Raw genomic sequence first — 21731 nt, forward strand, 5'->3', positions numbered from 1 at the left:
ATGTAAAGTTAACTTTGAAAAGAGTATAAAAGCCCACCTATCTATAAACTCAGGGTGGCAGTTTCACCTGTTACCTGCATGAGCAGGGACTGTCCATCTTTATTTTCCTGGCCAGAAAATAAATCTGGTTTGTTTTCACCTGAACCAATCCATTTGTTTTCTCTACCTGCACCTTCTCTGATCCAGTGTCTTCACAAATCCACTACAAACTCAGACGGTGTCCTTTTGTATAATATGTAATCATGTATAAGTGTGTGGTCCTTTCTGCATTCATATGCAAAATTTGGGGCTTTTAAAATTGCTTAAAAATACAATATGTTGAAAGCATGACCTATTTGGGGCCCCAAAACTAAATCATAGAACTATTAATTGTGTTCTGATCTGCATGTTTGTCCAAAGCCAGTTTACATAAGAATTAATGCATCTCCAATTCCTCAGAGGTTCCCAGCTCTACGGCAGGGTCATTTTGTAGCTATCTCTGCAATGATTAATTTGATGCAACAGCTCTTTCTTCTGTCAACAACCATATCCCTCTGACATTCTCTGAGAAATAAATACAACCTGGCTGTCTTCTAGGCATGTTTTCACAGCGAGTGGGAAATAACGTGGTATTTTTCAAAGGACCTGATCCAATAACCTTCAGCTCTTCTGATTCAGGAGGAACCCCTAACCCCAGCTTTCAACATGGGAGCTGCTTCTAAGTTTCCGCTTTCTCTCTGCCCTTTCTAATGTTAATCCTAGCAAGGTCTTTCACACCATCTGTTGATATGTAAGGGCATATTTTATATCTCTATCCCTCCAAATGATGCAGTGTTTTTCTTTCCTTTCTACGATTGTTTCTTCTGTATCAAGCAGGAAAAATATCTCCACCTCTTTTTTCTTGATGTAATGTAATGCAGTGCAAAAACCAAGGCAATGCAAAAACCAGTGCAGTGCAAAACCTAATGCAGTGCAAAAACCAATGCAATGCAAAATGGGGTGGCACAGGTAGTAGGAAGTCAGCTGCATTAAAATCATTACTGACCAAAGGTCATGAGTTTGAAGCCAGCCCAGGTCAGAGTAAGCTCCTGACCAGTTGTCTAGCTGGCTGTCAACCTTTGTAACCCGAAAGACAGTTGCATCTGTCAAGTAGGAAATTTAGGTACCGCTTATGCAGCGAGGCTAATTTAACTAATTTACGACGCCATAAAAATCTCCAGCAGAATGCAAAAGAATGAGGAAGTACTCCATTGGTGTCACAAGTGGACGGTGAAGCGACAGCTCCCCCGGTAGCCAGAATTCGAGCATACCCTCATGAAGCTGGAAAGTTAAATAGCCTCAGTGTATCTGTCTATATATGTTGTGTGTCTATGGCATTGTTTGCCATGTATATGTACATTGTAATCCACCCTGAGTCCCCTGTGGGGTTAGAAGGGTGGAATATAAATACTGTAAATAAATAAATAAAAATAAAACCAATGCAATGCAAAACCAGACCTTCTCAAATGCTACTCAACTGTTTCCACCTAAGTATGGCTAAAATATGAGGATATGGAGGACAGTCTTTTTGATACTGGCTTCTTATAAAAGGTAATTTAGGAGAAAGAATAGTTTCTCGTCTTAAACAAGCAGCCTTCAGAAATCAAGATGATGGAACTGTTTGCTAAGATCGATTCTTGGACAGAACAAACAGTTGATATTTAGATTTCAGTAACACAACGGCTGCCACTTTTTTCATCTTTTAAGCAGGTAGAACCAACTGAAACTTGAGCAGATTCCTTCCCTGTTTACTTTGCTTCCTGATGCATGTTTTATGAAGCAGGAGCCTGGCTTCTTGCATTTGGAAAATATTGGAAATTCCATAACGTATTGGAAATAAGTGCACTATAACCTTATTGAAAAGGTAAAAATGATGTCACATCTGTTTGGCAAATGTGAATCTCCATGAACGTGTGGAGACCACCTTTTGAAAACCACTAGTCAAGAAAAGTATGACCTTGTTAGAAGTCAACTCTTTGAACAAGTGATACTCATAAGCATTCATGTAATGGCACGCAGGTAACTCAGCAAGTGTCGTCCAAATAGCTGTTAAAATGAGGGAGAGGGAGAAAGCAGCCCCTGAAGTCTCCCCATTTGCGCAATTACTAGGATGAACACTCACAAAACACTCTTGGTATAGGAATAAAATTTTCACTAGCAATGTCAAACTGGTGCCCCCTAATTTTGTAATGACTTTTGAAATTGCCTACAAGTGTGCTGAATTTCATCCTGATATTTGTAAAAATGACAAGTAAACAACACTTGAATTTTTTCCTCATTGCCGCCAGTGGAACGAATCTTAACAAAGCCATTACGAAACTTTGGAGATTACCATAATGAAGCGTTTCTGAATCTTGAATTGGATTACTAATTAGATTGCAGCACACAACTGTCATCTCTTCTGAGAAATTTGTATAAACCTTGCCCTTGTTGTTATTCATTAGTTCAGTCGCTTCCGACTCTTCGTGACCTCATGGACCAGCCCATGCCAGAGCTCCCTGTCGACCGTCACCTCCCCCAGCTCCTTCAGAGTCAAGCCAGTCACTTCAAGGATGCCATCCATCCATCTTGCCCTTGGTCGGCCCCTCTTCCTTTTTCCATTTTCCCCAGCATCATTGTCATCTCCAAGCTTTCCTGTCTTCTCATTATGTGTCCAAAATGTGGCCTCTACTATCCTTCCCTCCAATGAGCAGTTGGGCTTTATTTCCTGTAGTATGGACTGGTTGGATTTTCTCGTGGTGCAAGGCACTCTCAGAACTTTCCTCCAGCACCGCAGTTCAAAAGCGCCTATCTTCCTTTGCTCAGCCTTCCCTATGGTCCAGCTCTCATATCCGTAGGTGACTATTGGGAATACCATGGCTTTGACTATGCGGATCTTCATTGCCAGTGTGATGTCTCTCCTCTTCACTATTTTATCAAGATTGGGCATTGCCTCTCCTCCCAAGAAGTAAGCGTCTTCTGATTTCCTGGCCACAGTCTGCATCTGCAGTCATCTTTGCACCTAGAAATACATAGTCTGTCACGTCCTCCACATTTTCTCCCTCTATTTGCCAGTTCTCAATCAGTCTGGTTACCAGAATCTTGGGGTTTTTTTATGTTTAGCTGCAACCCAGCTTTTGTGCTTTCTTCTTTCACCTTGATTAGAAGGCTCCTCAGCTCCTCCTCACTTTCGGCTATCAAACTGGTATCATCTGCATATCTAAGGTTGTTAATGTTTCTTCCAGCCTTCCATTCGTCAAGCCCTGCACACCGCATAATGCTGATGAAGCTTTCCCAGTTCTGCCGAAATGACTGAGTGGAGCTGTATCTTTAAGAAGCGCGCGGGTGGGCGGGGCCGAATGAGGGGGCGGGGCCTCGTTTGGCTGAGTGGCTCTAACTAGGTAGCGCGCAGGTGGGCGGGGCCGAAAGAGGGGGCGGGGCCTCGTTTGCTCTCTAGCGTTGGCCGGGCCGAACAAAGGGGCGGGGCTTCGGTCGGCTCTGCGGTCTCTAACATTTGGATCCACGCGCAGGGTGGGCAGGACCTCGGTCGGCTGAGCGGCTCTCTAGATTTGGGATGTGCGCGCAGGGTGGGCGCGGGCCGAGCAAGGGGGCGTGGCCTCGCTCGACTTCGGCTCCGCCTCCAGAGCGCCCCTTAAGACTGACCGGGGCCGCGCAAGGCATCCTGGGATTGCCCGCCCTCACATTGTCTGTCCTGCCGTCTTCAAAGCGCGTTCCTCTGAGGGACGGAAGCCACGCCTTGCAGGGTGGGGCTTAGCGTCGCTCCTACATCCGTCTTCCGCGCAGCGCCTCCTGGGGCTTGTAGTCGTGCGGCTTGCGATTCAGGAAAGCTTTTGCGCTCTTTTCGCAGAGGGACCCCGGCTTGGGGTGTGGGGGCGGGGCTTCCGCTACGGAAATGACGTAAGGCGCCGGGTTTCTGGGTTCTGTAGAGGGGTTGAGTGGGAGGAAGCGGGGAGGGAGGGAGGGAGGCGGGAGGGAGGAGGGAAGGAAGGACGGGAAGAAGGAAGGAAAGAAGGAAAAAAGGAAGGAAGGGCGGCAGCGGAGGAAGAGGCCGGCAGCAACGGTCAGTTGGGCGAGCCGTCAGGGAGGGAAGGAGGGAGGAAGGGGCAGCGGGGCTTAGAACAGCGGGGAGGCTGAGAGAGTGGCACCCGCTTCTTCTTAAAAGCCCAGGGCCTTGGCTTTGCTTCCAGACCAACTATTCCTATTCTGGTTACTATTGTGCCTTCAGGCTGTGTGTCTATGAAGCAGGGATGGGTTTGGGGGTCTATGGCCCTTCCACACCGCCCTAGAACCGAGAGTATCCAGGCCGGTTATCCACAATCTCTGCTTTGAACTGGGTTCTCTGAGTCCATATTGCCATCCAATCCAGTTCAATGTGGGTTTGACACAGCTGTGTAGAAGCTGTGTGGAAGCTGTGTACAAGTATTCGCAAAGAGACACTCAGGTCCCTTCTACACTGCCATATAAAAATCCAGACTACCTGCTTTGAACCGGGTTATATGTCAGTTCAGACCAGATGCTCTCCTTTGATAATCTGGATTATATGGCAGTGTAGAAGGGGTCTGGGATGCCCCATTGGTATCGCTTTGAGGCTGAGAGATTGTGACTTGGTTTAAGGGTACGTCTACATAGCAGAAATGATGTAGTTTGACACCTGTTTCATCGCCATGGCTACATGTTATGCTGGAGTTTGTATTTTGGGGGGGGGGGGGGGAACACCAGCGTTCTTTGGGTGCAGAAGGTGACGAAAGGCCTTGTTGAAACTCCATGGAATTGAGCCATGGCAGTTCAAGCAGCGTCAAACCGCATTTAATTCTGCAATGTAGAGACACCCAAAAATTCTCCCCTCCCCATTGTGTGTTTCCATGGCAAAGTAGGAATTCAAGTTGTGATCTTCAGCAGGGTCATCCTAACAGTCCCTTGGTTAAAATGTTTTAATGACTAATGCATCTTACGTTTCATCTTCAGTTTTGTGTATCTCAATATGAATTTTGTGGAAATAAATATATGTGTGTTTTAAAGATTTTTTTCTGATGAGTGTGTGTTTTAGCATTGTTGTGAGCTTTGAGCTGTGAGGAGAGGTGGCCAAGAAATAAATATTATTATTATTATTATACTTGTATGCCACATACAACCATACACAAACACATATACACACACTTATGTATGTACTATGTACTTATTCCCGTACATGACAAAAATGCAGAATCTTTAAATTGCTGCAATATTCCTTTAATAATAATTATGATTATGATTTTATTTCTAACCTGCCTCTCCTCATGGCTCAATGCTGGTTACAGCATAATTAAAACACATAAACATTTACAAGTTCTACAACTATATATATTTAAATGTATTTTTTTTATAAAAGATAATATTTGAAAGGTATTTTTAACCCAGAGAACTAGCCTTCTCTAGGCTATTGGACTCTTGATAATAATAAAAATGACATTCTTTCCTTTTCTGGTGGGAGTTCTTGTTGGTCAGAGAAGGCTGGTTTCCGACATCAGAGAAAATTATGTTTTATTAAACAAATTCTCAAGTGTGATTCTGTGAGATGAGATTTATTCCCCATCTCTGACTATTAGGGAGATAATGCAGTTCGTACGTGTTGATATCCTCCGTTTTCAGTGATAAAAATTGAACTTTGATCGGATGTGTTTTACCAAAGGTTAGGTTTTATTTAATACACATTTCAATCTGAGGACACATTTAATAACAGAAGGAGACGTTCTTCTTGTGTCATGATAGCAGAGTTTGGGCACTACTGACTTGGCAGTGTATGGTTAAGAGCAAGACTGAAACAAAGGCCAAAGGCCCTTTTTATCAATAAATTCACGAAAGAAACATATGGAAGTCTGATCACAGAAGATGTTTCAGAGCATCATAAAACAAGCTTTACTTTCAGAATTGGGTCACTGACCATCTAGCACAGACATGGACAAACTTCGCCCCTCAAGGTGTTTTGAACGTCAACTCCTTACATTCCTAACACCCTCAGGCCCTTTCCTTTTCCCTCTCAGCTGCTTAAGCGGAAAAGGAAAGGGAAAAGGAAAGGGCCTGAGGCTGTTAGGAATTGTGGGAGTTGAAGTCCAAAACACCTGGATGGTCTTTGTTTGCCCATGCCTGATCTAGCATAAACCTTGTTCCTACTAGAGTACATTGCGTCTTCTGCTGCTTACAGTTTTTTTTTCTTTGAATGGTACACCATGTCGTTCCTTGAGTATTTGCTATGTGACTTCCAGTGAAAGGTGAGACTGTGATCTCATTTACAGTGATTGTTTAATGCAGTTCGAACCTGGCTCCAAACTGCGGCAGGCAAGCAACAAACTCCCACCAGAGTGTATGAAAGAAAGCCGTTAATGTGCATCTGTGGTTTATATCATCCCCATCTGGTTCCATCATTTTTTATGTAATTATCTGCACTAGAAAGCTACTTTCTTCAATACTGGTTAGAAGCTTCATTTTATGGTCAACGTGAATGCTCCCTAACTTTGGCTTCTTGGGATTGTCTTTAAACTGATCTTCTTGATAGTTCTAGATTATAAAACCCCAAAAGTATGGTCAGTAGTCAGAGATATGGATAGTGCAATCCAAAATATCTGTAGAATAGAATCAGCCATGTCTTGGGGCCCTTCCACACAGTCATATAATCCACATCTACTTTGAACTGGATTATCTGAGTCCACGCTGCCCTATAATCCAGTTCAAAGCAGACAATGTGGATTTTATACAGCTGTGTGGAAGGGGTCTTGGAATACCCTAACCAAGGACAGCAAAGCCTCTTTGCTGTCCTTTATTCAAACATTTTGATAAACCGAAACAGGAAATGTTTTATTTTTTTCCGATTTTAGGTGAATCACCACGCAGTGAAGGAAATGACTGGTAACGTGGTTTTTTTTCCCCAGTCATGTTTGTTCAGGTTGAAGTTCCAGGATTGTTTTCAAGGCGGTGCAGAATGATGACGAAGAGCTGGAGGAGAAAACAGTTTCCCTCAGAATTACTTTTTGTGTTTAGCTGAATTACACCGAGTAGAATGCATTTTCTGGAAATGTATAAATGTGAGCAAAATGCCAAAAGAGCTGGTTTGGAATAGTGAGGAATAAGAATGTCCTAATTATTTGAATAAGCCTTGGTATAAAGAGTAATTGGAAACAGCAGGTTACAAGAATAGGAGGATCAATCTACAAATGCACCTGATGGCCCGGGATGTCTCTAACTCACATTAGTATGCCTGTGTGTAATGAATTCTCAGTCATGTGCGCCTTTTTGGAATGGTTATGCCTGCCCTTTCAAAGTCTCTTGGAGATGGTGAGTGGCCATTTATGCCTTCAAGAAAATCTTTTAAATTAGACATCAGATGCTTATTAAGGCTTTGGTAAATTCCTTTGCCAATAAATGTTATGGATTGTAACACAGCCCTCTGCAAAGCGATGAAGTTCCCAAACAGGGATGAACTTAACCTCCTGATTCTGCTTTGTGGCAGAAAAGTGCTTTGGTGCAAATATGAAAGAGAGATGGGCAGCATGGAGCGAAACAGCATCCTGCTGAAAGGGCAAAGAGTGGCTCAAAGCGGAATGTTAGATTTCTTGGTCCCCTGTCTTTCATACTCTTTTTATTGTATGATAGAATTTATTTAGGCTTCTAATGTAGAATCCGAAAATAAGTTGAAATGTCTTGGGATTGTTGGCTGCCCTGTTCTATTAATTGTCTTTTGCACTTAAATGTGCCTTTGGGAGTGATCAGAAGCCGAGGTGTTTGCAGATCCAGAGGCAACCCCTGTGTTTCCCTTGAGGGAAGGTTTGAAAATGTAAAACCCATTTACACACTCATGTCTTGAGTGTGGCTTGAGATAGAATAATACAATCCTAAAGTTGGAAGAGACCTGGTGGGCCATCCAGTCCAACCCCATTCTGCCAAGAAGCAGGAAAATCCCATTCAAAGCACCCCTGACAGATGGCCATCCAGCCTCTGTTTAAAAGCCTCCAAAGAAGGAGGCTCCACCACACTCTGGGGCAGAGAGTTCCATTGCTGAACAGCTCTCACGGTTAGGAGGTTCTTCCTAATGTTGAGGTGGAATCTCCTTTCTTTCCTGTAGTTTGAAGCCATTGCTCTGCATCCTAGTCTCCAGGGCAGCAGAAAACAAGCTTGCTCCCTTCTCCCTATGATTTTCCCTCACCTCTTGATACATGACCCTCATAATGTCTCCTCTCAGCTTTCTCTTCTGCAGGCTAAACATGCCCAGCTCTTGAAGCTGCCTAAGTGGAGTATCTTGCATTTGTCTCTGTCGAACTTTATTTTGTTAATTTTGACTAATTTTCTCTCTAATCTGTTAAGATCATTTTGAATTCTGCTCCCGTCTTCTGGAGTGTTGGCTCTCCCTCCCAATTGGGTGTCATCTTCAAACTTGATGATCATGCCTTGTAACCTTTTATCTAAATCATTGATAAATATGTTGAACAGATTTGGGCCCAGGATGGAACCCTGCTTCTGGCACTCCACTCGTCAGTTCTTTCCAGGATGAAGAGGAAGCATTGGGGAGAATCACCTTCTGGGTTCATTCGCTTAACCAGTTACAGATCCAGCTAACTGTAGTTTTGCCGAGCCAAAATTGGACTAGTTTCCTTGCCAGAAGGTCATGGGGGACCTTGTCAAAGGAAGGCCTTCCTGAAATCCAGATATGCTCCATCCACGGCGTTCCCTTCATCTACTCAGCTTGTTACTTTATTGAAAAAAGAGATCAGATTACTCTGGCATGACTTGTTTTTTATAAATCCATGTTGACTATTAGCGATGATTTAATTCCTTTCTAAGTTCTTGCAGACCACTTCCTTAACAGTCTTTTCTGGAATCTTGCCTGGTATCAACATGAGGCTGACCGGACAGTAATTGTTTGGGTGGTCCTTTTTTCCCTTCTTGAAGATAGGGACATTATATCATCTCTCATTTTCCATCGGATCATTTTCTTTAAATGATGGAATGTTGTGGACATTGCTTTGACTGGAGTTTATTGGCATGAAGTTCTTTAACCTCTGGATTTCTGTTAGAGAACAATGGAGGTCTCATCATCTTCTGAGTTATGGGTTGATTACTCTCAATTTCTAAACCATTCTACTTTTTTTTGGCCTCATGATGTGTCTTCAAGGATGAATATAACGACTAGGTATGGACTACATTTCAGTGAGTTTTAGAGCCAGTGAGGTAAAGTGGACACTCTTAAACAGCTGGCTGCAGATAAAAGCATCTGAGAGTCCTTTTTGGATAGTTTGCACTTGCTTAGCCTAGCCTGCCTCACGGGTAAAATGAGATAGTCCTGGGTATGTTATTCTGGATGCAGATGCGGGCAGAAATCTAGTCTTTATTTAGTTATTTGGAGAACAGGGAAACCTCAACTTAAGAGTGTCTCAACCTCAGTGTGTTTTGAGTTGAGAGTTGTCACTTACTCTGTTTTTGTTTGACATACAAGCAGCATTTTGAGTTAAGAGCAAGCGCCAGAGAGAGTGCAGGGCTTCAAAGGAGCAGCCTCCAGTCCTCGTGCTCTTGTCTGCTTTGGGAGAGAGAGATTGCAGTCCACTTTACTCTTGTCTGCTTTGAGAAACCTTGGGTTTATTGATTTTGTGTAGTTTGTTTTTATTCTTGGTCTGTTTGGCTTCATGAAGAGAGAGAGGGAGGGAGGGAAAGAGGCTGGAAGGAGGACAGAAGGAAGAAGAAAAGGAGGCTTCTGCCTCTTCACTTGGTGTTTTGGGCTTCCTTGCCACAACTTTGGGCTTCTACCATTGTACCAGAATTTTAAAGTTGATCTTTCTTTTTTAAATTGTGCAGTTATAAATTATTTGTTGCTTCTAAAGTACATTTTCTTAGTTAAAAACATGTAACAAAAATGGGGAGGTCGGGGGGCTGGAAGGGATTCAAAGCATTTCAATGGGAAAATTTAAAGTAAGAGTTTTTTGAGCTAACAGCTCGGTTACGGAAAGAATGACACTCTTAACTCAAGGTATCGCTGCATGTGTCCTGATCTTCAGCCACAAAAGGCTCTAAAAGCACCAACAAATGGTTATTTGACAACCCTCTGCCTTCCAGTCAACAGTCTAAAGATCCACCAGGAAAAGGGGAATAAGTCCGTCAGATGCTGCTTCTACTCCCCTCCATTTAAGACAATGGCAGTTGAGATGGCGGGAGGACCTTCTTTCTGCCTCTGGGGCCAGGCATGAGGAAGTATTTGGTCAGAGATATCTCTTAGAAAAAAAGGAAGTATTTGAAGAGCAGTGAAATACTCCTTTTGTGCTCTACTGCTCTGATGTCATGCTGTCTTGTGACATTATCCACATAATGTCAGCACAGAGATGAGTGCAAAGGATACTAAATCATTAACGGTTTGCATGCTTTTTCCTTGACCTCCATTTTTCTTTGTTAGCTTTTAAACCTGAGATCAGGAGTGTTTGTGGCTGCACATATGGTTTCACACTATATCATGAAATATGTTCATGTTTTGCCTTTTAAAAAAAGCTTCTGACTTTGTATTGCATTCCTGGCATTTCCCCGTGTGTTATTTTGCTTCATTAGCTTTTACTAATTTGTCCATTCCTGTTTAAAAAATTGATCACCCGTGTAGCATGGTTTTGTACTGTGTAGTATGGGAAGTGATCCATTTGTTATTACCTTCTGTTTGGGATCTGTTGAAAAGTACTAGAGCAGTGGTTCTCAAGCTGTGGGTCCCCAGATGTTTTGGCCTTCATCTCCCAGAAATCCTAACAGCTGGTAAACTGGCTGGGATTTCTGGGAGTTGTAGGCCAAAATACCTGGGGACCTACAGGTTGAGAACCACTGTACTAGAGGATACAAAAGCCGCTAACTTGCAAAAATACCTAGTTCATGGCACTTTAATACACCACTAGCACATACTGTGTTTACATTTGGAACTATTCAGTTGTTTGTACAAGGCCTAGTATAGCTATGTGCCCTAACTTAGGAGTTAAAACATAGTGAGGTGTCTGATCCTATGCTTGCATATTTGGAAATAAGTTCTCACAAAGGGAAGCAAATTGTTTTTGAAGTTGTCTGGAGGATTTTTTAGAGATAAAGGGAGTTCCAGACATTCCACTTAGCTTCCTGTTCAGATTGTTTCCTTTGAACAACAGGCAAGTGCGGCATTGTACCCAGAGCCCTGCGAGATAAACTTTGCTGTCAAAGGGCACTTTCACATGTAAGATAAATTGGCTTCTGATGTGAACATAAAACCTAATTGGTTGCAGTGTACCTTTTCTGTTCCCAACTTCTTTACAGTGTTAACTGAACTCATGCACAACACAAGTAAGTATGGTAATGCGTTAGTGTGATAGGGCATGCCACTTTGGATAACAGGTAGGCTATGACAATATGCAACATTGCTGCTTTTATCTCTACTCTTTTCCTTTGCAGGCTTTTTTAAGCCATTGTTGCTGATTTAATTATTGAGTCAGGAATAAATTGAGAAAAGAGTTATAGTGTATGTGTGTATACACACTACAAACAAAAATAAAAACTTGGCATTATTCTAAATTTCCTTTGACCAGAAGCTGGCCACTTGAAGTGCCTCTGGTGTCACTTTAAGAAGGTCCTCCATTGTGCATGTGACAGGGCTCAGGTTGTATTGTAGTAAGTGGTATGTGGTTTGCTCTCCTCCACATTCGCATGTTGCAGACTCCACTTTTTGGCCTCATTTCTTAAGGCTAGCTCTGCATCTCGTGGTGCCAGAATGCAGTCTATTCAGCGCCATCCAAGTTGTCCATCTTCTGTGTGCCCAGGAGGGAGTTGCAGTGATGACACAATCATCAGCATAGATGAAACTCTCTGTCCCTTCTGGCAGTGGCTGATCATTTGTGTAAATGAATAACAGGTAGGCCATGACAACATGCAACATTGATTCTTTTATATACACTCTTTTCCCTTTCAGGCTTTTTTTTTTTTTTGAGCTGTCGTTGCTGATAGAAGTACATGTTTTTTTAAAAGCCTTCAGAATGAATTTTGTACCTTTTTGGTTGGCCTAATGATAGCATTATCACACTAGGGGTGTAAGCTGGCTTTTTATTTATCTAATTTGAGGAATACTAAATGTATCCACCCATCTATGAGCAGCTACACTGGCAGAGCAGGTGAATGTGACTTAGTGAACAAATTGGTATAACAGTGTAGATTTCTTGGGGATCTCACTATTCTTTTCTACAAAGGACTGCTTCAGATTAGGTACAGGCAGTTTTGAGCTTTCTTTTCTTTTCATTTTGCATTTTTATAGAAATCCAAGATTTGTTGTTCTGACTTTGTTGTAATCATTTAGCTCATGGCCATTTACTTGATGCGCTGACTTTGACAATATGTAGACTCTTCCTTGTCTATGCCACCTGGCAACCACATACAGTCTATGTGACGAGAACGTCACTCCTCTTCTTAAATATTTTCAACATTTCCTTGATTTAAAAAAGTGTGTGTTTTGAATGCGGCATAATCAGATTGGTGCTCTTTTTGCTTTGCTTGATGAAAGTATTTCTACAATATGTACAATAGAATTTGCCTCACTGTCAATACAGCTGTCATTGAATGTTGTGTTTGCTAAATGGCAGTGAAAGGAGGCAAATGCTCCAAACATCTTCTGCCCTCCTACTTTATATCTATCCTGCCCTTCTTTCAGAAGGAGTTCTGTTGTGACATGTATGGTTATTCCGCATGCTTTTATTCTCATAACAACCTCGTAAAGTTTGGATACGATATGGTAATGGGGCCCAGCCTACCCACTGAGATGAATGGCGATATGAACTTTGTTGCGTCAGCTGTGGTCAGCCATCTAACCACTATGTTATTTGGGTTCTTTTCCTGAGAAATGGTGGCTTCTCGCTTCTTCATCAGGCCAAGATTCAGACTCAGCTCATGGCCTTCCTATCACCCTTTCCTGCCCCATTGCAGGAATCAACTGCTATTCATAGGATGTGAGAGACAAGGGAAGAAATAACCAGTCAACCATCAATTAGGAATATGTCCAGCCCTTCTGAAACTCATTGCAATCTTGTATGTGTTGTTTTAGTTCTGTTAAGTTGTTTGAGGAGCCAGCTTTCCTCTGGAAAGCAGTATAACCATTTTAAAAACTTCCCCATGTATATTGCAAACCTCTCTGTAGTTCAATGTAGTTGTTTGTGTTGTTCTCCATGTTTGGCAAAGGCAACCTTTCACATTGGAATCCCAACAAGACTGCCCTCTCTCATTCTGATGTTTGTGGCTTGGAGGTTTGGGTGATATCATCTGCTCAATATATCTGAAACCCCAATTATCTGCATCTATCATACTTACAGCTGTAGTATTATCCTTGGGTATTATGGTCCAATAGAATGGTTAGTGCTTGCCTCAGTCATTGCATTTTGATGTTAGGAAATCTTTTACAAGTGAAAGGGAGAGAGGATTTGTTTTCCTGTCCATTCACATGTGTTAAAAACTTCATGAAGGAAAATTATGTGGTGGTAACTGTGTTGTGTTTTTTTGGTCTGTTTGTTTCTCCTGGAAGACATGGTTTGATCAGAGATGTGACAGCTCAGCCTCCCCTTAAATCAACCTAAGACAGAAGAGCCAGATTGTGAATTGAGTTGGATCCAGATTGCAGTTGGCAGCAAGGATTTCAGTCCACACATTTTGAGTTTCCTGTTTTCCAAGAGGATTGCTTTTTCAGTGGGAAATAAAGTTTGAAAGTAAGGATAATCTCTATATATTGTTGTAATTGGAAAGGTATGCAAACCTCATTCTGACTTGCGGCGCCCTATGAGTTGTACTTTAATACCTAGACTTCCTAGCAGGTATAATTAGGAGATTGTTTTAGTGTGACAGGAAATACACTGTGATTTCCCTGGGTCCAGATTCCACAGTGTTATATTAGTCATTCCTTTTACTTTCTTTGATGCTAGATGATTTTGCCATGATAATTTAGTGCTTGTTTCAGATTGTTTCAGATTTTAAGCTAAGTGATGAGGTTGTTCTCTTTCTTCCTTAGTATAGGGATGAAAGATGGGATTTCATGCTTGGTTTTTGAAAAAAGAATCATGAAAAAAATGGACCTTTAATACTGTCCATGTGTTTCTGAACCATGTAACTGAGAGTTTTGTTCATGTTTTGCAACTGCATATGTTATAAATGTCTGAATGTGTGAACCTGCCTCACATGAGGACAAATAGCAGACCACTGAGCCATTCTGCTGGCCTTTCTGCTCACAGTTTCCAAGGTCTGGGTCATATTTTTTCCTTGAACTGGAGATGCTAGGGACTGAAAGTGGATCATTCTGCATCAATTTTGCTTCTCTGAGCAGAATGTCCAAGAGATAAGTGCTGACAGAGGAAGCCAGGCATTCTTTATGTACATTTGCTTGCAGACGAAGACTGTATTCAAATAAACACCTTTCAAACAGAATACTGTATTCAGATAAAACACCTTTCAAACTGGAACCTTTGCTGACACAATGGGTTAAACCATTGTGCTGACAGGACTGAAGACCAACAGGTTGGAGGTTCAAATTCGGGGAGAATGTGGATGAGCTCACTCTGTCAACTTCAGCTCTCCATGCGGGGACATGAGAGAAGCCTCCCAGAAGGATGGTAAAACATCCAGGTGTCCCCTGGGCAACGTCCTTACAGGTGGCCAATTCTCTCACACCAGAAGCAACTTGCAGTTTCTCAAGTTGCTCCAGACACAAAACAAAACAAAACAAAACACCTTTCAAACTGCAAAATACTCTAAAGCCCTTGATCTGTTTTGTCCCTGAACTGAAGCTTAACTCTTAGTTGCAGGTCAACTAGAATCAATCCATTGAGCCTGTGTGGTTTACTTAACTATTTGACTTATTATATTATATTCAGATTTCATTCAAATGTGTTCTCAACGTCCAGTGAAATTCTATGGTCAGCTTCTCTCTAACATTTGCTTTAAAATAGCTTCTTTCCACTTTTGCTGGTTCCTGCCTCTAGCTCCAGTAAATAATTGGGGGAGGGGGTCCACTGTAGAATGTTTAAGTCACTATCACTCCAATTAATAGGACATAAGGTAAGATATTTATATGATGTGGTTTTCAGTCATTCCTAGTTTCATTCGGTGAATTTGTGTCTGGGATTGATTTGCAATTTGAAATGGAAACACTTATCCTTTCGCTTACGCTTGCAACCATCATTCCATACCAACTTTCAGATGGCACAGCTCTGGGATGCATGGCATCTTCTTTGGGGAGGTCTCCAATCTAAGTACGATGTTGGCTCAAACATCATCTCTTCATGAGCCAAAAGGCAGCTTCAGCACTCTGTTCTCTGACGGTTGAAAACATTGCCGGCCTCCATAAAATATAGTTTACAGGGGAGATTAATCTTGAGGAATATTCTGCCCAATGAGATATTAACTAGCTGCTCCGTACATGCAGCCCTGCTTATTCCACAGTGATGACAAAAAGATTTCGTCAGTTTCTGTTGGCTCCCATCACCACAGAAGTCGAACTGCTAGAAATTTTGCTTGAGGGTTCTAGTCAATGTCTGTCTGTCTTTTGCTACTTGTACGGATTGAAAAACAACATCAGTCCAAGAGAGTGTGCATGCAGACCTGTAGTAGACATGGCTTGGTGAGTCACTAGAGAAGAGAGTTTGCTTCATAGCGGGGATGAAACAACAGCGTTTATTAAGGAAGCAGTTGTTTCTGGCAAGCTCAAAATAGTTGTTCCTAGCTTGAGGCAAATTAATTGTACTTTTGTGATGGGTCGATCTGTCACTGCTTCGGGTGACTGGACTGAAAATTCTTACTGCCTTTTTAAAATAGCATTTTAGTCAAGCTGAAATACAGATTGAGGTCCTTCTAGTACCTGATGGTAGCGATACATGCCAAAATACAACAGCAATAACAACAACAAGTACTACTACTACTACTGGTGAGTTTCACACCAAAATAGTTGGGGATTGGTATCCAAAGTGTCAATTGTCATCTCTTTTCTTCTGTATCCCATCATAGTGCTTTCAGTACAATAGAAACAAAATGGTTAAATCAATGTGGTGTCTCTAGAAACTCCAAACATCTGTGATGACCTTTATAAAGAATGGATTTATGTATTTATGCAAGACTTTTTGAAAGTTAGTTTGTATGATGGGAACAATAAGACATTTTACAACATCCGAATGCAAAACAACCACTGGGCAGACATTTGGGTTACAGTCTATAGAAAAGTGCTTTGCAATATGATTTGTTGCCCGATATTCGTGTTTTGAAAGTCTGGGAATAGGTGGGTTCTTTCTAGAACCGAGCTTCCTTTTTCCTTGTAGGCAAAGGGTGGGGGGTCAGGCTGCCCTTCCAACTGCAACTCCCGCAGTTCCTCATTGTTAACAACCGTTCTTCCTTGGAGACAAGGAAATAGCTGAATCAGATTATTATTAGCCAGCTGGGAGGGTGTCAGATGAATTGCTGAGAAATCTGTTTGTGGTACATTTCTATGATAAGTGTAGAGGAGGGGGAAGGTTTGGCTTCTTTTGTGCAGAGTGCAGCCCGTTCACTCACTTGTGTAGAATTGCTTGCACTCACCTTGATTCATCCCTGTCGCCTGTGGCATCCAGGTTAGTGCTTGAACATAAGGCAGACTTTGATTTAAACAGAGCTCGACGGGCCTTGTTACCTCAGGGATGGTGGGCACTGAAGCCAAGAAAAATAATTTTGCCAAGCTCAGTTATCAGTGGATCTCAAGTTTGCCAATGTCGTGACTTCAGAAGCTGATATCTGCTGCTGATTTACTCTGGTTGGAAAACTCTTCAGCCATATTTTACTTATCCATTTGTTGTGTTTTTGTCCTGGGCAGTTGCAGACTTGTAAGCACTATGACAGGGCAGGAAAGTATGGAAAGAGTGAATATTGAAAGGTACATTGCTTTAAACAGTCTTTTCTAAAGCTTGCAAAATGTAACTGGCTCTATAGTCCATACACTGAGCCAGGTTAGTATTGGGATTTGCCGGAGACACTCTAAAATGATCAATGCAAAGCCACTGATATTAACTACAACTTTATAGTTCAGGCTTTGGAGAGCAGACTAACTCCCATGGCGTCACTTATTACTTTTTCTGTTTTCTTCCTTCTGTGCCTTGCCTTTCGCCACAGTTTGCTGTTAGGTGACTCTAGCTTTGCCATATGTGCGGCTGTCACGATCTAAGGGTTGCTATGGGAGCAAATAGGAGACTGGGGCTAGCCAGTCCATGCAAAGAGCTATGAGTTATGTATGATTGCACAAACCAGCCATATAAGGGAATGGAAACATGGAGGATTATACAGTTTCTTGTTCCTACCTGCTGCTTCTTTCCGAGCTTGGGTGAACCATTCCTAAGGTGGCCTGATATCAAGGGGTGGAATCAATGTGGCCTGGTGTGGTTTCTACTTGCAGTGAGGGATTCATTGTTATTGTGTGCCTCCGAAATGTGGAGAAATGTTATGTTGCTCCTTCGGGGAAGATCCTTTTTGGCTGGCTGTGCTTCCTGGAGCAGCATGTGTCATTTTGCTTAGGATGAGCTCCTGTCTGTTGCAGTGAGTGATCATGTCTTTGGACCTTTCGTTGAAAGCTTTGCCAACTGTCCGGTTTTTGTCTTTTTATTTTGGCTGTCAGGGATGCTTTCCCAGTATAACATAGAATTTTCAGAAGTCTAAATAGGGAAATAACGTAGTATGAGAAACTATCCAAGTTCATTCTCCAATAAGACAATACAACTTTTTCCTTGCACCATCTGTAATGAATAGATGTTCAAAGTCAGGATCCATCTATTTCAAGATCACAGGTTGGAAACACATGTCATCTGTTTGTGATGTTTCCTTCCTTTTCACAGGATAATGCAGTCAGTCATTTGTCTGGTTTTACTCCTGCTTATAGTTAGTACTGGAAAACAGGAGTGCTATTCCTAAAACAGGGTTTAAACATGCCCTGAGTTATTTCTGTTTTACTGATGGCAGTACTATGAACTTGGGCTTACTTGTCACATGGTGAGGAAGAAAAATCCTGTGGCAGCCTTTCACTTTGGTAGCTCTAAGTGTCCTTCTAGACACCTTAATGGCTTTTCTGCCTTTTGTGGCTGTAAAAAATGACTGTCCTGGAAGGAAGAGGGAGCAGGCTTGTTTCCTGCTTGCTCTGGAGACTAGGGCTCAATGGAGCTGTGAGTTCAAAGGGCAGAAAAAGAGATTCCACTTTAAACATTAGGAAGAACTTCCTGGCTGTAAGAACAGTGCAACTCTCTGCCTCGGAGTCTGGCAGAAGATCCTTTCTTGGAAGCTTTTTACCATAATTTGTGTTTTTCATTTTTAATTAACATACGCATTAAAACAATAAAACAAATCTATATACATTTATATATACATAAACCAAAACAGTACTACCTAACATCTATACAGTGTTCATATTGGATTATACCCTCCCATATGGGTGACTTCCTGTCCCAAAATGGGTTGGAAACATCTGTAATTTTGTTCTTCCTTCCTATTACATTGTTTTTTCTATTCTTCCTTCTGACTTGAAAGTTATTATTTCTAAATTCCCTCCACAGATTCTAACAGATTAAATTAAGAAATGTTCTATTAAAACTTTTCCCTATTTCTTTTTTCTTTTCTTTTTTTACAACATTTAGAAGTGGCTTCCAGTCCTTGATGAATATTTGTTGTGTTTTTTTTTCTTTGTTCATTACTCCTAATTTGTCAATTTCTGATATTTTACAGACTTTGGCCATCTGTTCATCTCTATTGTTGAGAGGTCCTACCTTCTTTAAAAACTGTACAAATAATACCCTTGCTGCTATTATTATGTAGTGCGTTATTTTGTTGTTTAATGATTTTGATTGTTCATTTGACATTTCCAATAAAAAGTAATTGGGCTCCAATTGCATCTTTGATTGGAAGCTTTTAAACAGAGGTTGGATGGCCATCTGTCAGGAGTGCTTTGAACGTGCTTTTCCAGCATGGCAGAATAAGGTTGGATTGGATGTCCCATATTGTCTGTTCCATCTCTGTGCTTCTAGCAACATCAGCCCAAGGGCAGGTAGATCTCAGGTCAAATCCACCTTTGACTCCGAAGTCGATTGCATGGCTTTGGGCGTAAGGCTCCTCCCAGCCTAATCCACCTTTAAATTTGTTAAGAGTGCAGAATAGATTGGGTGGAGAACCATGACAGACATGTAATAAAGGAATTCAAACAAATTGCATTTTGTAGTTTGCACTTTAACATGCTTGACTGAGTCAGCTGGACTTGTTTGACGGGCTTGGTCTTTGTCACACGCTGCTATGTATGCAGCTAAGTGAGAGATCTCCCTTGCCTATGGTGCAAACATACCTAGAATGTCTTTTGGCCATTTTTTTTGAGTGAAGGGGGAAACAATAAAAAGGGAATTACTAGCATGTTTACAACTTCCATGTCAAGTGAGTTTATGGCTTGTTTGGGGTTTTTAAAAGCTTTCCTTTCTTTGTCTGCTTGGAGCTGGAGGGAAGGAGACGAGGAGAAAAGCTTTAATTTGCTTTCCACATTAACCATTTATATCGGGCATGGACCAACTTCAGCCCTCCATCCAAGTGTTTTGGCTACAACGCCCACAATTCCTAACAGTTAGAGCCAAAAACACCTGGAGGGAGGACCAAAGTTGACCCAGGCCTGGTCTACATTGTAATTTCCAATGAAATTGTTTCCTCCCTTTGATGTTCTTGCTATCTCTCTGCCAGCCCACAGGCCGTATCAGACACCAGTCCTCACAAATCTAGGACATTGGGTTGGAAATTAGGGCACAGTGAATCATTTTGAGCTCAGAAGAAATGACAAATAATATTTAATCACGGGGACCAGAAATAGGACTTGCTATAATTAAAACCAAGATCATGTTTACATACATTGCAATCAGCTGCTAATAATATAGTTAACGTTTCAAATATGGCCCAGTAATTTAGTTCTAGATTGAAATTTCAGTTGTTATGATTAGCTTCACTTCTTTTTTAAATCTGTGAAATGGAATGTCCATTGTCTGCTTGATGGGTTTATTGAGGGAATAATGATATGTGATGTGTAGCTTATCCAAGAATGAAAAACAATAGATAAAAATGTTTTTTAAAAGATGACTTGCTGGGTTTGATGACTTTCTAAAGCAAGAATGAATTGATGACTTTCTAAAGCATGCCATTGGATCGCTCCTCTGAAGGTAGTCCACAAGCATTCGTGCAACACACCTAAACTCTGCAGCCCACTCACTAATGGGACACACTCTTTGGAAAACTCTGGTTTGCAGTCTCCAGTAGGAGAATGTATATTTGGTTTCTGAACTAAGTATGGAGAATTTCACTGCCAAAGTATTGTCTGATAAACTAAGCATAGCAATTATTTGTGCAGCGTTGGTGTAGAAGTGACTGGCTTTGTTGGAGGGGCTGTCTGAACTCATAAACTCATGGCTTTTCAAGGCATTTCAGGTATAATAGATAGATAACAACAATGTATTTGGTTTTTGAAGGCTTTGAGAAATGAGGGTGCAGGCCAATAGATTGTCTTTTTGAAGTTAGCTCTGTGCTAGAATAGATCCTAGGCATCTTGTTTACTCCTACAGATATATCAGCAACTTTGTCATATAAGGGGTTGAAAGTGATGAAGAAATGGGGTAAATATTTCAAATTTGAATGGCAGAAAGCATAGCGAAAATGTGATCCATGACAGATAAGGGCCTATGTTTGGTGGTATTACGTGGTTAGGAGATGGTGATCGGGCATTCGGGTGGAAAATGGAATGTTCGTAGACAGGAAAAGAGATGCAAAGATGGGCTTAAAGCTAACCTTAAAACCTGTGGCATAGACACCAAGAACTGGGAAGCCCTGGCCTTTGATCGCCCTAGCTGGAGGTCAGCTGTGACTAGCAGTGCTATGGAATTTGAAGAGGCATGAATAGAGGGTGAAAGGGAGAAACGTGCCAAGGGGAAGGCGCGTCAAGCCAACCCTGACTGGGACCACCTTCCACCTGGAAACTAATATCCTCACTCTGGAAGAACATGCAGGTCAAGAATAGCACTCTACAGTCACCGTCAAGACCCTACACTTGGAAGGCCATCATACTCGGAGAAGTTTATGGAATCGTCTAAGTCAAAGTCAACATGGTTGTAATTGGAAGGTGAAGAAATGTAACTGTTCTTCCAGTATGGCATCAACACATTACTAGCCAGAACACTGGTATGGTATTATGCCAATCTAAACGCAGTGGATCTGAAGATAGAATCTTTGATTTGCAGTGTACTTTGTAGGTAAAAATATTGTTTGCTCTGAATTAAATACTGAATCCGGATAGTGATGGATACTTTCGTGTTTGTTTGACCAGAGGAGATGGGTGAGCTGCTTGGAGATTTAAGACCTACTACCTGTTCTCTGAATTTTTGCATGTCATGACTACTTTAAAGCATTAGATTTTTTGTTCTGGACCTTGGAGGGAGCAAATACAACTTTGGGAGTGGATATAGTGGTATGTGGTTATTGGTTGTCCATGTAAAGCTTGGACACGTTGTGTATGGTGTTGCATGTATTTAATAAGTGTTGTGTTTTATCTTTCTATTTTAACCCTTTTGTACATCATCATTATCCTTATTTCTTTTGATCTTGAAGAATAATGATGATGATAATGTATGTTTGCAGAAGGAAGTGTTGAGTAGTGTGCATCCCATTCCATGTCTTATGGGATATGGATGCCAGAGGTT

At 41.6% G+C, this 21731-nt stretch overlaps 1 protein-coding gene across 3 annotated transcripts in view; it reads left to right on the top strand.

Annotated features, from left to right (window-relative positions):
- The first annotated feature begins 3996 nt into the window (after window positions 1-3996).
- Window positions 3997-21731, top strand: part of CAPN15 (calpain 15) — a 131725-nt gene continuing 113990 nt past the window's right edge. Inside the window, exon 1 of one of the 3 annotated variants that reach the window (XM_067461202.1) lies at window positions 3997-4078. Coding sequence is in view for 1 of the 3 variants with exons in the window: in XM_060786224.2 (XP_060642207.2) it covers window positions 11880-11890 (11 nt within the window). In the remaining 2 variants the exon portion in view is untranslated. Of the gene's footprint in view, window positions 4079-11802; window positions 11891-21731 lie in introns of those variants that run through there. The other 2 variants (XM_067461203.1, XM_060786224.2) reach the window with 2 other exon arrangements.

The sequence above is a fragment of the Anolis sagrei genome, chromosome X, assembly GCF_037176765.1.
Source record: "Anolis sagrei isolate rAnoSag1 chromosome X, rAnoSag1.mat, whole genome shotgun sequence".
Classification (NCBI taxonomy): Eukaryota; Metazoa; Chordata; class Lepidosauria; order Squamata; family Dactyloidae; genus Anolis; species Anolis sagrei.